Below are 18,071 nucleotides of genomic sequence, written 5' to 3' on the forward strand. Positions count from 1 at the left end.
TCAGCAATAAACTTCAATCTGCTTACCACTGCAGTTCTCAGATACTGTGAGGCAGCAACATATCAACAGTGAGACCTTCCTTGAAGCTCCATATGAAGGGGTCATGAGATGCACTGTGGAGGTCTGGTGGCTGAAGGAGTGTGGGGTATAGCTACTGCATGCGTAGGGCTGGATACACACTGAAAGATCATCTGCAGATGATTTGGCCATACACACTGCCCAACCTTTAATGACTGACTTCACAACTGGGTGTGCATTTACATGCAACCACCCAGTTGCATTGTCAAGCCCTGCCGGACCATATATATATATATATATATATATATATATATACATATACATATACATATATATACATATATATATACATATATACACACACACACACGGATATAGCTGCAGATATGAGGCATCGGATGTGCTGCCTGGCTATTGCGATATGTACACCATCATTCTGACATATCAGGGGTACACCAAGTCCGTTGAACCAGCAATATTAATTCAATTGACTGTCCAATAGATTGGCCACTGTGTACCCACCTTGGGACTTACACTGTGTATAAACACTCCCTCTCCCCTCCCCTCCCCCCGTAGCTACTGTATTCTGCCTCCTGTGTGAAATTTTTTTACTATATCGTGTGCCAAAAGCATTTCCATGACACACTAGCTATTTGTTGCTGCAAGCATTCTGCAGTCAGTCCCATTTTGACTTTAAATGTAAATACTTTATTTTTTTTATTTTTTAAGGAAGCACAAACATTACAATATAACAGCAGATGCAATTTGTAGGATGTGATAGAAAGGACACTGAAAAAAAAGCTACATTACAGACCGTACAAGAACTAAAGGAGATAAATGAGAAACATTGTAATGGACACAAATAGAACACCCACAGGAATAAATGTGTGATATACTGTGACAATTTAAATATCAGGCTTGGGTCACAATTTCTAAATTTTTATTACAAAAATATAGGCAAGACCAGCTGCAGTTTTGCAGTCAACTCCCTCCGTAAATTTTACTCTGCTCTAAATAGTATAAAAACAGAACAAACATTTAACTAAATATGTTGAAAAAACAGCAAGTTTTTAAAGCATCCCCATAATAAAAAAGGGTGGGTTGAAAAGGCTGCACATAGACTCTATGAATCAAATGTTTAAACATAATGAAAACTCCTAGTCACCTCCTCTAAAATGGACACCTGCACACTGAGATATTTTAACTATGAGGAATGGTGGGCTGCACTACTTATACTGTAGGTGAGGCCACCTTTGATATATATAATGCTGGGTACACATTAGTACAGGCATGTCCAAACTGCGGCCCTCCAGCTGTTGTGAAACTACATATCCCAGCATGCCCTGACACAGTTTTGCTGTCAGAGAATGCTAAAGCTGTGTCAGGGCGTGCTGAGATGTGTAGTTTCTCAATAGCTGAAGTGCCGCACTAGTAGATATATCTGCATATATATGTATGGACGGCCGGGCATTGTGTTGAGCAAACACACTGCCTGATCCATCGGGACTGACATCATCAACTGTTTGGGTGTTAACATGTGCCTGCCCATTCATTGACCGCCCATAGACACAGCGATGCACCAATAAAATCGACAGATATATTGGTAGTCGGCTGTACTGCAGGGCCAACGGACAGCATTCACAGATATATCGTTCGTACACACTGGCTGACTGACCCACAATATATGGGCCATTCAACAGAACGGCTGATATATCAGCCAGTGTGTACCCAGCATAAGAAGACATAAGTTAACTGAGCTCAAACCACTGGAGTTTGTGTTTTAGTGTATGTATATTTGGATACAAATACTATACATAGGTTGTGTGTCTCAATGTTAGTGTCAGTAGTAGCATAGTGTTATGCGGTGTGTTAGATGATTTGGGCAGAGAGATGTGACACTGAACATATATATATATATATATACTTTTTTCCATCAGCATCTAGCCCAGTTTTGGACAATACAAAACTATCCAGAAACTACATTATACAGAGGGATGGTCCTTTAAGTGTCATAGTCAACATCTATGTTCCAACTTCAAGAAACGTTACAAACGGTAAAGATGTAAAAAAAAAACAACATACTATGGTCGGCCAAAACCAGGTGAATTCAGAATACCAAATTCTAAGTTTTCTTTGAATTCTTTGTAACCTTTGGAAAATGGAAGTCTAAGCACATTGCCACAAGTGTTAGCCTCTGGATAGTTTGACGATCCATCAATAAATTCAATGGATGGCTGTGGGTCAAGTCCTATTGGTGGAATATGGTTTACGCCAGTCACAAACAACAGTATATCTTGTAGCTTGGTTCTGCATTCTCTCTCTGAAATAGTGAAACCAAATAAAAGCAAATGTTATCATCAACTTAAAAATCATTAGTACCGGCATTTGCACTTTTGCATATATGTAAGCATGTGAAAATAAAAGTATACTAACCTTCACAATCCAGAATAAAGTCTCGCCAGTAGCAAATAATTCTCTCTTCACGAATCCTTGCATTACTACCCACTGGACTATAGGATATTTTGAAGAGATGAGACACGACATCGGATGTCATAACATCCTTTTTCCATATAAATGCTTTTTTAAATAAATCCGGATGCGCATTCATTGCGTCAAGCACACCCAATGTCTTCAGTCCCTCTTTAAATCTAAAATTAAAACATTTAAATCAATAGAATATTGGGACATTAACAAATCGCTACAGATAAACTATAGGTAGTCCTTCTGGACTCCGGAAGGATGAAATGAAAGATCTAGGGGCAGTTGTGGAGGCTGCTGCAGGTGCCAAAATGCTGCTGAGCCCGCTCTAATGTAGCTCCGACCCCCACCATGGCAACGGAGCTACTGCTGTATGTTTATACTGGCCATGTTTCCCTGCATCTAAAAACCTCACATAAATGCTTGGTTTACCTTTTATTTAGCCAGTCTCACGCGGGGGCCATAGCGGGACCCCACAGGAGGGTTCTGCCCTCCACACTATGCTGTCAGCTGCACAGTAAACCAGGGGGTCACTCCTAGCTGGGCCCCCGGTTGGTACTCACCACTGACGATCACCCTCTGATGCTAAACTAACGCTGCCTGTTTACTTAGGTAAAATCTACACAAAATTGTGTGTGAAGTCTAAAACAAATCGCTGGACAAGCAGTGTGTTTTATGGTATCTTCAGTTTCTGGTGTCCAGTTTTAGTCAATTACATTGAGATTCCCTTATTTATGGGAGACATCAGTCAAATAGAGACAGATTATAAGGACGGCATAGCTCAATATCTGTGCATGCTTTGGTATATTATAGAATAAAGAGTTAAATTTAAACAAAATAAAAAATTGCGTGATTAACCCATCCTACAAAGTTTCTGAGCCCATTCTGGTTAATCAAAATTAGGAGAAAAATGGTGTGGGTACCAGTCTTATTTCTTTACAGTGATACTAGAGATTACAGCAATCCTACACCAGCAGCTTTGAACTTTTAGAACCACAAGGGCCAGCATGTAATGGGCCTATGGTACCTGTACCCAGACTCTAAAGTACTAGTCTAAAATTAAAATAAAAAAAAGATTTGAAATTGATTGAGGATTTAGTAAATATGTGATTTGTAAAATAACACTCAAATTTTTGAAACACTCCAAAAACAAATTGATATTTAGTAAATTTCTCTTACATCCTAGAGGATGCTGGGGTCCATATTAGTACCTTTAAGACTTTAATAGTGTGGGCTGGCTCCTCCCTCTATGTCCCTCCTACCAGACTCCGTTTAGAAAATTTGCCCGGAGGAGCCGTTCACACCTAGGGGAGCTCTATAGAGTTTTTCTAGTAAAGTTACTTTTTAGAGTTTGTTTTTGTACAGGAGGCTGTTGGCAACAGCCTGCCAGCAGGGGGGGAATAACGGGGGAGGAGTGTCCGCCCTGCGGGGTCTGAGCCACTGTCTCCACTGACTGGACATTGAGCTCCAGAGGGTATAGATCGCTCCCCGCCGCAGGGGAATGCTCACCCCAGCAGCAGGCCACCACCCCCTTGCAGAGCTGAAGTGTGGCGAGGGAGTCACCGCCACCACCTAACAAGCAGGGGGACGGTGTGAAGATGGCGGCTTCAGGGTAGGAGCGCAGTATTAAGTGCGCTCCCGGACGGCTCAGCGGTACTTTACTGCAGCGCTGTGAGGAGCATCCTGAACGCTCTTACTCTTCGGGAGGACCTTCTGGAACAGGGTCCATTCACTTATCAAGACTTACCACGACTACGTTTAACGACATGGAGGTTGAACACCAGATATGAGCTCGTAAAAGGCATTCCGAACAAGTTTATTCCTACCCTGATACAGGCTAGGAAAGGAGAAACGTCTAAACATTACCATTGCATTTGGAAAAAGTATGTATCTTGGTGTGAATGCAAGAAGTTTCCTACAGTGGAATTTCAACTGGAACGGTTTCTCCTCTTCCTGCAAGCAGGTGTGGATATGGTCCTGAGTTTGGGATCCATAAAGGTCCAGATTTTGGCCTTATCCATTTTCTTCCAGAAACTGGCTTCCCTCCCTGAGGAACAGACTTTCTTGAAAGGAGTTCTGCACATCCAGACTCCCTTTGTGCCACCTATGTCACCATGGGATCTTAATGTGGTGTTACAGTTCCTCCAATCGGATTGGTTCGAGCCTCTACAGGAGTTTGAAGTCAAGTTTCTCACGTGGAAGGCTGTCACTTTGTTGGCCTTAGCTTTTGCTAGACGTGTGTCGGAGTTGGGGGCTTTGTCTTGTTAAAGCCCCTTACTTAATCTTCCGTGAAGATAGAGCTGAGCTCCGGACACATCAGCAGTTCCTTCTAAAGGTTGTGTAGGCTTTTTGTATCAACCAACCTATTGTGGTACCAGTCGCTACTACTGACTCCTCTATTTCGTCATAGTCCTTAGATGTTTCAAGGTCTCTGAAAATCTATGTGAAGAGGACTGCTCGTCACAGAAAATCGGACTCTGTTCTGTATGATCCCAAGAAAATTGGGTGTACTGCTTCTAAGCAGACGATCTCTCACTGGATCAGAGTCACTATCCAGCATGCATATTCTACTGCAGGATTGCAGTGTCCCAAATCTGTTAAAGCCCACTCTACTCTAAGGTGGGTTCTTTCTGGGTGGCTGCTCGGGGTGTCTAGGCTTTACAACTTTGCCGAGCAGCTACTTAGTCTGGGTCTAACATGTTTGCTACGTTTACAAGTTCGATACTTTGGACAGTGAGGGCCTAAAGTTTGGTCAATCAGTTCTGCAGGTCCTCCGCGCTCTCCCTCCCGTTCGGTGAGCTTTGGTACATCACCATGGTACAAATATGGACCCCAGCATCCTGTAGGACGTAAGAGAAAAATAGGATTTTAATACCTACCGGTAAATCATTTTCTATTAGTCCGTAGAGGATGCTGGGGACTCCAAAAGAACCATGGGGTAAAGACGGGATACGCAGGAGGCATGGGCACACTATAAGAGACTTTGAATGGGTGTGAACTGGCTCCTCCCTCTATGCCCCTCCTCCAGACTCCAGTTATAGAACTGTGCCCAGGGAGACGGACATTTTGAGGAAAGAATTTACTGTTTAAACACGGTGAGCGTCATACCAGCTCACACCTCAAACATGCCGCAGAACGTGGCATTCAATAGAACACCAGCTGACGGCATGAAAAATATACAGCAATATGCTGACCGAAAATGTAACAACCTGTGTAAACACAAACAAAAATAGCATACCGCATGCCATGGCATGAATAACATCAGCAACGGACTGACTGAAAAGAAAAACAACATGAGTGTAACCATAACCGATAACTGCAGATACAGTACGCACTGGGACGGGCGCCCAGCATCCTGTACGGACTAAGAGAAAAGGATTTACCGGTAGGTAATTAAAATCCTGTTTTACCCTCTAGAGCCGTGGTACCCAACCGCGGTCTCAAGTACCCCCAACAGTTAATATTTTCCAGGTCCCCTCACAGGATTGCAAGTGAAATAATTTGGTCCACCTGTGGGTCTTTTAAAATGTGTCACTGAGTAATGAATACACCTGTTCAACTGCTTGGTGACCTGGAAAACACGAACTGTTGAGGTTACTTGGGGACAGAGCTTGGGAACCACTGCTCTAGAGGGACTTTTGTTCATTGCAATTTACCAACACTAAATTTTAATATACATTTTTTCTACATTTTGCACACATTTAAATAGTTACGCTGTTTATCTCCAAAAAAAAAAAAAGAAAAAAAAAAAAATAGGTATTTTCTTTTATGCAGCTAATCTTTATAGCATACAGAAGCAACTGGTTATGCATTCTACTCAACACTAAAGTATTCTATAAAGTCAGTATAATCCGACTGGAAAATCCAACAATTAAATAAACGTGGCATTATTTAAACTTTAAATGTAATAACCTCTCTTCAGAATGCATTGTTCTATCCCGTAGATACCAATGCAAGTAGTCTTGGACAATTTGGTGTTTGTCGTCAACTGTTTTAATTACACGGAGACAGCCAGCAAGATTAAGGAGCAGGTTATTTTCATACAACACGTCTTGAAGATTCTCAACTGAAGTAGCATTCATAATCTGAAATTTAAAAAAATATAAATGGGTAAATCTATAGGTCAACATGACATTACTAAATGTGAGATAATGAAATCACGACTCAAAATGAATATACAAAAAAAATAAATAAAATCATTGACACATAATTAAAAATAAATGCAGTAATTAAATTAACATTATGTATATACCTTCTGCATAATTTCTTTTGCTTCCACATCTACAAGATCTTGTAATACAAGTGGAGTATTTTTCCAGCCATATGTTAGAGCATTGTATAAGACAGGAGAAAAAAAATTTGGAGCGGGTCCACCGTGCACCAGTGATAGTGAAATGGATAAACCAGCCAGATAATACTCATCATTCCGCAAAGCTGAAAAACATTAAAAAAGTGCATAAAAAAAAAATAAAAAAAAAAAAAAAAAAACCACACATACACACCAAAAAAACACACGTGATTTTGGTACTTACCGGTAAATCCTTTTCTTGAAGTCCGTAGGGGATACTGGGATGGCGAATTACAGCGGGGTATAGATGGTTCTATTTGAGGTGGTGCACTTTAAATTTTTTCAACCTAGTGTGTGCTGGCTCCTCCCCTCTATGCCCCCTTTCATCAGACCAGTCTCCATAACTGTGCCCGAAGGAGACGGAACATGCCTCAAGGAGGAGGAAAAAACAGAATAGAAGAACAGGAGAAACTGAGCAACATAACTTAAAAAGTAAAACAAAAAAATAGCGAAAGCAACGCGCATACGCTGATGCACAACAACACAAACAATATGCAGAAAAGAAAGCACAGAGGTGGGCGGCCTGTATCCCCTATGGTCTTGGAGAAAAGCATTTACCAGTAAGTACCAAAATCCAGTTTTAACTAGCATCCATAGAGTATACTGGGATGGTGAATTACAGTGGGGACATGCCAGAGCTCTCATTACGGGTGGGTGTGTGCCGAGATCCATGCAAAACCAAACTGAGCGCCCGACGCCAAGGTATCAAAACAATAGAATTTAACAAAAGTGTGGGCACTGGACCAGGTAGCAGCCCTACGCAACTGCAAGGCAGAGACTCCACGAGCAGCCGCCCAGGAATATCTCACCGACCTAGTGGAATGGGCGGTGACAGACTGTGGCAAAGGTAAGGACACAAATGAATAAGCCTGTTGGATAGTGAGTTTTATCCAATGGTTTGCTTCGAAGCAGGACAACCAATCTTGGTGGCCTCATACAAAACAAAGGAGTATCTGACTTCCGGGTACGAGCCATTCCGTTGACATAAATGCACAACGCTTGCACCATATCCAAACTACGAGGCGTGGAGGAATCGGTTACTACCTGAACTACAATAGGTGGATTTATGTGAAATGCCGAGACAACCTACAAGTCCTGAGTTCTGCACGATCTTCGTGAAACCCAAGATTTTCAGGACAAGGCCCCCCAATTCAGAGAGTCGCCGCGCAGAAGCAAGAGCCAACAAGGTGAGAGTCTTCCAAGCAAATACTTGGACTCCGCCTGCTGCAATGGTTGTAGAAAATCCAACACCAACTGTGAGATCCCAAGGGGTCGTAGGATATACAAAAGGTGGTTGCAAGTGGAGCACACCCTTAAGAAAGGTCTGAACCTCCGAGATCTAGGCCAACCATTTTTGTTAAAAGACTGACAAGGCAAAACGACCCAATTTGAAAACCGCTGGCAGATAACGATGACTGACACCAGGAGACATACATCTTCCATAGCCGATGGTAGTGCCGTGATGTGACATCTTTCCTAGCATGGAGCAGTCGGGATAACGGCCTCTGGAATGCCCTTCCTGGCTAAAATCTCCCTCTCAACTTCCACCCCGTCAAACATAGCCGCTGTAAGTTTGGATAGACGAATGGGCCTTGCTGAAGATCTTATCTCAGCGTCAATGGCCAGGGGTTGGCTACCAACAGGGAGAAGAGATCTGCGTACCAGGCCCGCCAAGGAGATTAAAATTGCCTGAACCTTTTCCCTCTAAGATTCGTGGTACTAGAGTGAATGGAGGGAACAGATAGATCGTCTAAAAGGTCCAGGGCGTAAAAAATGCATCTACAGCTGTCGCCTGTGGGTCCCTTGTCCTTGAGCAGTAACACTGAAGATGCGTGTTGTGTCGGGATGCCATCAGATCTGAGGCCAACCCCATAGGGATACTATCTGACAGAAGAATTGAGGGTGGCGACCCCACTCTCTCCGGGTGGAGATCTTGCCGACTGAGGAAATCTGGCTCCCAGTTGTCCACTCCCAGAATGAATATGGCAGACAGTGCCGTGGCATGTCACTCTGCCCAAAGGAGGATATTGGTGACTTCTCATAGCCACCTTGCCTTTGGTTCCGCCTTGTCGATTGATGTAGCCCACCGTGGTGGCATTGTCTGCTTGTACTTGAGTGGCGTGATTTTGTAACAGGTGGAAGGCCTGAAAAAGGACATTGTTAATCGTCCTTAGTTCAAAGATGTTTATGGGGAGGATGGTTTCGTATGGTAACCACTTTCCCTGAAACTGAGCCACCTGAGTCACTGCTCAACAGCCCAGTCATGCAGCAGGCTTGGCCAATTTGGAAGCAGGCTGACGGGCAGCCCAAGAAAGTTTTGGTTTTGACTTTGAGGATTTGGAAGCGCGAGCTTGTCTCGGGTACGCCTGACCGTTTTCTTTACCTGGAGGTCGAAAGGATCGCAAAGTTTTACTCTTAGCCTTCGGAGCCGAAGGATTAGTACTTTGGAGACTTGCAGTCTTGGCAGACACCAAGTCAGTCACAATCTTGTTCCAATCTTACACAAATATTATAACCTCCCTTAATAAGGGAGCACCTCAAAGGTCTTCTTAGAGTACAGGTGCACCCACAAGGACCGTAAACACCGAATCCGGTGAGCCAGTATGGACGTGGTAGACGCTTTGGCCGCCATAACACCTGCATCAGAGGCTGCCTCATGAATGTAATGGGAGGCTCTGATAATACATGATAGACATTGTCTGGCATTATCTGGAAAATTCTGAGGTAGCTCTGCCTCAACTGCTTGAACCCAGGCTTCAATACCTTTTGCAGCCCGAGAGGCTGACAAAGTGGGACTATGTACAGCACCAGCAAGAGAGTGTAAATAGACTTAAAGCAGCCCTCCACACACTTATCCGTCAGTTCCTTCAGAGAGGTGACAGTAGTGACAGGCAGAGTAGATGACACAAGACGGGCCACATGCGAGTCCACTGGTGGAGGTGTTTCCCACTTGGTACTTAACTCTGCGGAGATAGGATAATGAGCTAGCATCTTTTTAGACAGGGAAAATTTCTTTCCTGGAGACTCCCAGGATTCCTGACGTATGTCAATTAAATGGTCAGAATGTGGCAAGACTAATTTAGTAACCTTCCGACGTTTGAACTTATCAGGTTGCTTAGACGTATCTGGAGGGTCAGTCTCATCATCAATCTGAAGAATCAGTTTGATAGCCTCCACTATATCAGGAACATCAACCTGCGTCACAGATTCCACATCAGAATCAGCTGTATTAGTGTCTAAGGGATCAGTATATTCCCCAACCCCATCGGATGAAGTATCCGAAACATGAGTAGATTGTGAGGAAGAAATGGCCCACTTAGATGACCCTTTGGTACCAGTAGGGCAAGGGTTAAGCTTTTAACAAAGGACTGATTTAATTGCTGTAAATGAGTAGACAGTATCTGCCCATGGCGAACTAACTACAGGGACAATATGTGGCTGTAATGGCACAGGAGGTCCCACAGGGGGTGTAAGTCGTGTTACAAGCGTAGTCAGCAAATTTGAAAAATCAGCCCAAGGTGATTCTTGGTGTGCCACCGGTGCTGCAGGCTGACTGGGGGATGCAGAACACCCAATACCTGAACCCTCAGCTGATATATTTTCCTCAGGTAAAACCATGGCGTCAGCACTGCCTGATGCATGAGCGTACGCGGAGTTCCCGCACTGTGCAGCAGACATTGAGAATGTAGCCATAGGGCGTGACAGAACAATATAGAAAGACAAGCACAATACCCGACAAAAACCACCTATGGTATGTGACTGCAAATGCTGAGCACAAACAGAGGATTTAAGAGGTATGAGGTGACTGAAATACACAGATAAAAATACAAAAAACAGTATATCCTGTGGAATACTATATGGTATACGAGACCCTGATGCACTTAGCCCCCCCAGGGTACAGAATATAGTGATAGCAATATGTGCGACATACACAGAATGGAAACCACACAGCAGCTATAGGCACACACAGTCACATGTACAATGTAGAAATTATTACATAACAATAAAACTGCACTGGATTAGTAATAGTACATATACATGTATGAATACAGATATAACAATGCACAGTAAACAATGGATGTATATCACAGGATACTTGTACTAAATATTCATACTAAACGACATGTAGAATACTTAAGTGTCCCGTAAATGCACAGCGCTCATGAGACAGGCGGCTTTACAGAGGAGACAGTGCCAAGCAGTCCCAGAATCAGCGCAGCTCTGTGAAATGGCGCCCAAACGCTGACAGGGAGTGAAGGAGAGATGCAGCTTCAGGGCGAGAACACCTGCTGTAGATGGCGCCTGGAGCTGGGGGATGGGCTACAGGTCAGTGCCTTATGCACTCTGCAGGACTTTACCACCGGGTACTATGGATCCTATAATAAACTGATTTTAGTAAATCCAACATGTGCTCCTTGCCCTGGTGGATATAGTGGGGTCCCTGCACGGCCAGAGTGACCACGCCGGAAGCATGGTCCATCTGCTGGGACCGCATCTGGATCACGATTTCAGTGGGTCCCACCTGGGGAACCCTCTTCCCTCCTTCATGAAGTGCGGCCACGTGATCCAAGAGAGCAGCAGCGGTGATGTGTACCTTATGGGAACCAGAGCGCTTCCGCTGCAAGTACCCGGCAACCAGGGCACAGGAGTATGCAGCGCCGCTGGGGGAGGTGATTGAGCCGTAGCTCGGAATGTCAGTGATATCCATGGCATCTAGTGCCTGTGCTGCGGCCCTTGAAGTCTTCTTTCTTCTTAGAAAAGCTCTTATTAGGGCTGCCTAATGCAGCCCATCCTGTTAGCAGCATGCACTGCAGGCACCAACTTACAAACTGAGCTCCAGTGCCTGGAAGCGGGGATATACAGGCGGCGGTGCAGTGCATCCTGGGAACAGTCAAAGCGGTGCCTCGTATCAAGATCCAACTCTACACCCCCTATGTTATTCCCTGTGGAATACCAGTGTACCCCCCTGCAGAAACAGTTTCTAGTGTTGCTTCAATCTTATGGTGTGAGGAGTCTTTTAAAGAAGTAGCCCCCGGGAGTGGAAGTGCAATCTTTAGAGAGACGAGAAACTGAAGAGTCAACCGTGGGTGGATTTTCCCAAAGCTTCCTGTCTTCAGGAGGAAAGAGAAAAGACAAAAACCTTTTAAGAATCTGGAATTTTTTTAACAGAATGCAATCAAGCTTCCTTAAATTAGGCATTTCGTTCAGAAGACAGAAGACGTTAACACTAGACTTTTGTGGTTTACTGAAATATACAGGTTCTACCAGAGTGTCTTTTTCACGTATTTCCATAACCTCAGTATTGCACAAATGAGTGACTCAACCCCTTGAGAAGGGTCCCCAATTTCCTCCTCCATTCTTAATCCATATCCTCTATATCTGGCATGTCTTCCCCCGTGTCATTCAACTGCAGGACCTGTGGGAACATGCATTTTTGGTGCATTTAGTCTGGGCGGATGAGTAGAGGATTTAATCCACCACTTTTTAGAGACCAATTCCTCCACAGACTGTCTAAGAGCTTGTCTGTTGTGGCCAGGAGCATCCAGTTCTGAGGAAATATCTGTCATGACACCTGTTAAAGTGTACAGCCACACTGGTGTAGACTCTTGTGACCTGCCGTCAGATTATTACCCAGACTCCGTACACTGGTCAAAAATATGTGATCCTTCAGATGTCTGTGTAAACTTATTAGAGCAGTCTTTACAGAATACTTTTCCCTGTCATTCTTACACAGTATAGATGACACACACACACACAGGAAAAAGTACAGTGTGTCACCCCTGCAAGCAGTAGTAAATAAAACAGCCAACAGGAGAAAGCACATAGTGGGAGAAACCAGCACACTATGAGCTGTGTATAATATAGCCAGGCAGTACTGATTCCGGAGTCACTTAATAGCAACCCCAAGTGTAACCTGCTCCTCCCAACAATTAGCCCCCACTGCATACCACAGTCCCGGGAGACTTGTGAGGTCCGCGCTGGCTCTGGCGTCGCTGTAGCTGAACTCTGTACACGCGGTATGTATAATGGCGCTTGCTGTCCTGCTCTGTAAGCTCTGCCCCTCTGCTATGGTGCGCCTACAGCGGAATCTACACACAGTCTAATAAGGCATAGTAGCTCTATTAGAGAAGTGTGCCTGATCAATGATTTGACGCCTTGTGAACCGGGTATCCCGCTATTCGTGAACCAGTGCATGCTCAACAGTCTTGCATAACTTCAGCTGTTCGGGGGTGTCGGCAGGTTCTGAGGATCCAGCACCAGCCCTCCATACGGCTGCGGTGAGAGATCACCCCATGGCCGATGTCATGGTTACTAGGTATCCGGGGCCATACCTCTCTATAAGGTCTGGACGGGTCCACCCCTCCCCCTAAGTCCCTCGATGCAGACAGGCGCTTGTCTGAAAAATTAGAGAAATATAAAATATTTAAAGGAAAAACAACCCAAAAAACAAACACTGGAGCCCTACAGCATGTGACAAGTTCTGAGGGCATAGTTTTCTAAACTGGTCTGATGGGAGGAGGCATAGAGGGGAGGAGCCAGCACACACTAGGTTGAAGAAATTTAAAGTGCACCTGCTCCAATGGACCCATCTATACCCCACTGTAATTTACCATCCCAGTATACCCTATGCATGCTAGAGAAATTATAATTAATATGAGTAAACCAATTTGAATTTAACGAAAACACCATGTAAAAGTCTAACAATAAAAACCAAAGTAAAGCAATTAGGAGCCTCAAGCAGATATAACAATATACCTGTACCATGAATAGCATATTGGCACATTGTGCTTGACCCAGCGGATGCACATGCCTAGCATTAAAATTGTGTACATACTATCTACAGTTCCTTGAGTAGTATCTTAGGATACGGTGATACCCCTTTTCCACTAGAAGTCTCGGGTCTGACCCCGGGATTTGGAACACGGTTCCAAGCCAGGTCAGACACGAGAAGGACCCCTTTTCCACTATGGGAGCGAACCCGGGAATATCCCGTGTAGGCGCCGTTTACACTGCACCCGGATACAGTTTCTTCTGCCTGGCGATTGGAGATGAAGTTATCTCCAAGCGCCGGGAAAACCGGTAGATCAGGACCCCCGGGACATGGCCTCGTACCCGTTAGGCCACACCACCAATTCCATGCTGCCCACTGTCTTGCTGGGGGCAAGCCCGGCACTCTGGAAGCTGCTGAGCTGCCCCCAGCCTCCGGCACACAATTTCTCTGCCAGCGCTGCTGTCTGCATAGCAGGAGAGACAGCATGCGCTGCCCCCCCCCCCAACCTCGAGACTGCCCGCGAAAACCTGCGGTCAGGGAGGTATGGGATCTTCACATGCTGTAAACGGGTCCCGTGTCGACTGACATGGGTAACTTGTTTACACTACACCTTACACGGGTCATTCCCGCGTCCTACCCTGGTAGGATTCCCAGATCACTTGACCCGGGTTTTTTCAGAGGGAGACGTTTCCACTAGCCAAAAAACACGTGTAAATGCACACACCCGTGCAAAAACCCATGTTTTTGGACGAGGTGGAAAAGGGGTATAAGTAGCACAGTACAGGGAACACGTACAGAATTTAAACACGTAAATGGATTAGTAGAGGCAAACTTTCTTGAAACCTATACATAGTTTTTCTTAAAATTTTGTATTCCTGTATATTAGGGAGAAACATAATTAAAAACATACACTATAGGACTGCACAGTATGTGATATGGATATATAACTAGTGATATTGTTTATTAGTCTTCTACATTACTCCTCAATCATACCTAGATGCATTTAAAGCCTGGAATATGGTTTTCAATTAGCATTCTTTATATATATTGTATATATGATACAACTGATTTTTTTCTTCTTCCAAACATAAAGCAAGGAAATAACTAACCAATTAAGTTTGACGATCTAAACCAGGGCTCGACAAATCCCAGGGGCCAGGTAGCCATGGCCCCTAGCTTTTGCTGCCTGGCTACCAAATTATGCAAGGAGGGAGAGAGCGAGCAGATTCGTGGGCATGGCTTTATTGCGGCTGCCATTTCATGCACAGGAGTGCATGTGCTGAGTGATCGTCCCAGCCTATGCTGTGTGCAGTTTTCAAACTCCAGCTGCATATAGCTATCCAATAGGGGGGTCTATGTGTGGCCAGGGATTGTGCTTCGAAGGGGGCAGTGATATGGCCAAAAAGCGGAGGATTGTTTACTCGGGGGATTGATTCAGAGGGCTGGTTTGCCTGGGGGGCCCCCTTAGTTGTGTGGGAGGGGAGGTGGTGGCAACAGTAGTGGTATGGCTCCTACACTTTCATCTTTGCTCCTAGTATCTAGAAAAAAAATTGTCAAGTCCAGATGTAAACTTACCAAAAAAAAAAGAACATAATGATAATAACAGAGAAAACAAATGGAGAAACCAAAACAAATATAAAAATACCTTGAGCATCACAAGACAATGTCTTTGAATTTTCTGGTCCTTCAAATAATTTGCTGATTTGCAAAAACTGTAGAAGAAGTCTAAAAAATTCCCTCGTTGGGCCACCAAAATCTACAGCTCCTTCTGTATTCCCAAAGGAATCAGTGAAAATTACAGAAAGGCGATTTTCAGGCCTAAATGTTTGCCGCTTTAGTCCACGACATGCTCCGTCCCAGACTTCTCTGCGGTTTATGTTAAACTTTGAAATGCTTTCAGTATCAATCTGTACTGCCAGATTTGACAGAATATCCTTTAGATTGATATCACTACAACACAAAATGTAGATTTAAAATAATTTAGAAGGTCAATTACTAATATCAATATATTTGGCATTCATGAATTACCTTGTACACATACATTAATGTAAAATTACTATCTATCCACACACATGCACGTGATCAGCTTCATTGTAGGCATTGCAGTAACGTGATTGCAAACAGTGTGACCTCATTTGGATGTGCTGGTGCTATCACACATAATTCATGGTGCCTATGAATCCATTACTTTGTGAGCACAGACAAAAATACAGTAGTCAGTCAAATGCCGTGATGCAGCAAAGAGGAGGCTGAGCACACTGGAAACGTGTACCCGATAGGATATTCTAATGCTGAAAGACTTGAGAAAGGTCAACTGAATGGCATAAATTTCTACTTTTAAAAAGGATATATTTGGGTAAGTCTGGTGTGTGTCATCTTCTTACTACTTTTCACATGGACATATATTAAAAATAAAATATAAAACTTACAAAAATATATAATATACATGATATAGCAAGCAGGTTTTAAATGTACAAGAATAAAAACATAAAAGCTTATCTGTCCATCAGAATAATATAATATAATATAATATATATATATATATATATATATATATATATATATATAAAATTGACCAGCACCTATTAGTCAACAGGTATTCAAAAATTCAAAGAAAAATAAATATTGGGTACACATCAAAGACTTAATAAGATCTTCGTGCATACGACCCGCAGTACTTCATGGTAACAAGAAATGGAAAATAAAAAAATGGTGAAAAAAAAGTGTGAATTCTTTTTTCAACACAAACCTATCAATACTGTGCTATTAGGAGTTTTTTTAGGTGCTGCAGTGAGTTCCAAATATAACACTCCTGAGTTTTATAAAAAAAAAATAAAAAAAAAATAATACTACGAGCCCAGCAGGGTCCTAGTACATGGAAGCGTGTGGTGGCACTCTACATGACTGGATACAAAACAAAAAAAGGCCCGTTGTGATCAACATTTCAAAGCTGTATTTGTGCATTCTTTTGTCTTGTATCCAGTCGTCTAGAGTGTCGCTGCGAGATAGAGATAGAGATAGAGATATAACTGCAGGGGGTACCTTCAATTATTGTCCATAAAGAAGGAAACCAGGCGGCACTCCAAGGATTTGTTGCAGGCAAAATACTTTATATTAAAGTGACAGTGCAAAATAAATTAGTACAGCATAGTGCAAGGTGGCTTGCACTATGCTGTACTAATTTATTTTGCACTGTCACTTTAATATAAAGTATTTTGCCTGCAACAAATCCTTGGAGTGCCGCCTGGTTTCCTTCTTTATGGACAATAATTGAAGGTACCCCCTGCAGTTCTATATCGTTTGGAGGAGGGCACCCAGGTGGATGACAGTATGATTGGGAGTGCCATAAAAATCTAAGGATAGATATATATATAGATAAAAAGGGGGAGATTATTGCGCCACTTGTGTACAATTTGTAGTCAAAATAAATAACACTCCCTATGGGTTAATACAGGGCGTCAGCTGTCCCCCAAAACACAGGGATGGTAGTTCCCTGTAGCAAAGGATTAATAACACACGGGGGGTGGGGGATAAAGCGACCGATGGTGTCTTAAAATATTTCAATAAAAGTGGATCTAGGAGATATATAAAAATATGTACTATATTTATAAAGTAATGAGTAACCAGATCGAGTGGATCTATAAAAAGTTAATTAATACATTAAAACAGACAGTTATTAAACAGGTAGACTAAAATATGAGCAGCAAATTTCTTAAAAAAATTGGGATAAAAACAACAGACACTATGCAAAATTAATACCAGAAAAAATTAGGTCACTGCCAGGTAGCCCAAAGCGTTTCGTCATTCAGACTTCATCAAGGGGTGATGAAGTCTGAATGACGAAACGCGTTGGGCTACCTGGCAGTGACCTCATACCAAGTTAAGTTAAAATTGTTTTACATATTTTAACATACATTTTAATTTGGTATTAATTTGCATTGTGTCTGTTTTACTTTTTATCCCAATTTTTTTAAGAAATTTGCTGCTCAAATTTTAGTCTAGCTGTTTAATAACTGTCTGTTTTAATGTATTAATAAATTAACTTTTTATAGATCCACTCGATCTGGTTACTCATTACTTTATAAATATAGTACATATTTTTATATATCTCCTAGATCCACTTTTATTGAAATATTTTAAGACACCATCAGTCGCTTTATCCCCCACCGTGTGCATATATATATATATATATACATATTTATTAATTATATATATATTAATTATATATATATTAATTATATATATATATATATATATATATTAATTATATATATATATATATATATATTAAATATATATATATATATATATATATATATACATATACATATACACACACACACACAAACTGGAACACGGCACTCACAGGTCTTCATACACATGCATTCAGCAGACTTGACAACAGCAGATTACACAGCCATGTAGTGATGTCACTACATGGCTGTGTAATCGGCT

At 42.7% G+C, this 18,071-nt stretch overlaps 1 protein-coding gene across 1 annotated transcript in view; it reads right to left on the reverse strand.

Annotated features, from left to right (window-relative positions):
* Positions 1 to 703: 703 nt before the first annotated feature.
* LOC134970052 (G2/M phase-specific E3 ubiquitin-protein ligase-like) overlaps positions 704 to 18,071 on the reverse strand; it is a 19,647-nt gene continuing 2,279 nt past the window's right edge. The window contains exons 4-8 of the mRNA XM_063946156.1: positions 15,262 to 15,566; positions 6,749 to 6,930; positions 6,409 to 6,581; positions 2,452 to 2,666; positions 704 to 2,338 (exon numbers count right to left, since the gene is read on the reverse strand). Of these exons, the coding sequence (XP_063802226.1) occupies positions 2,100 to 2,338; positions 2,452 to 2,666; positions 6,409 to 6,581; positions 6,749 to 6,930; positions 15,262 to 15,566 (1,114 nt within the window). The 3' untranslated portion in view covers positions 704 to 2,099. The remainder of the gene's footprint in view (positions 2,339 to 2,451; positions 2,667 to 6,408; positions 6,582 to 6,748; positions 6,931 to 15,261; positions 15,567 to 18,071) is intronic.

This window comes from Pseudophryne corroboree, chromosome 11, assembly GCF_028390025.1.
Source record: "Pseudophryne corroboree isolate aPseCor3 chromosome 11, aPseCor3.hap2, whole genome shotgun sequence".
Taxonomy (NCBI): domain Eukaryota; kingdom Metazoa; phylum Chordata; class Amphibia; order Anura; family Myobatrachidae; genus Pseudophryne; species Pseudophryne corroboree.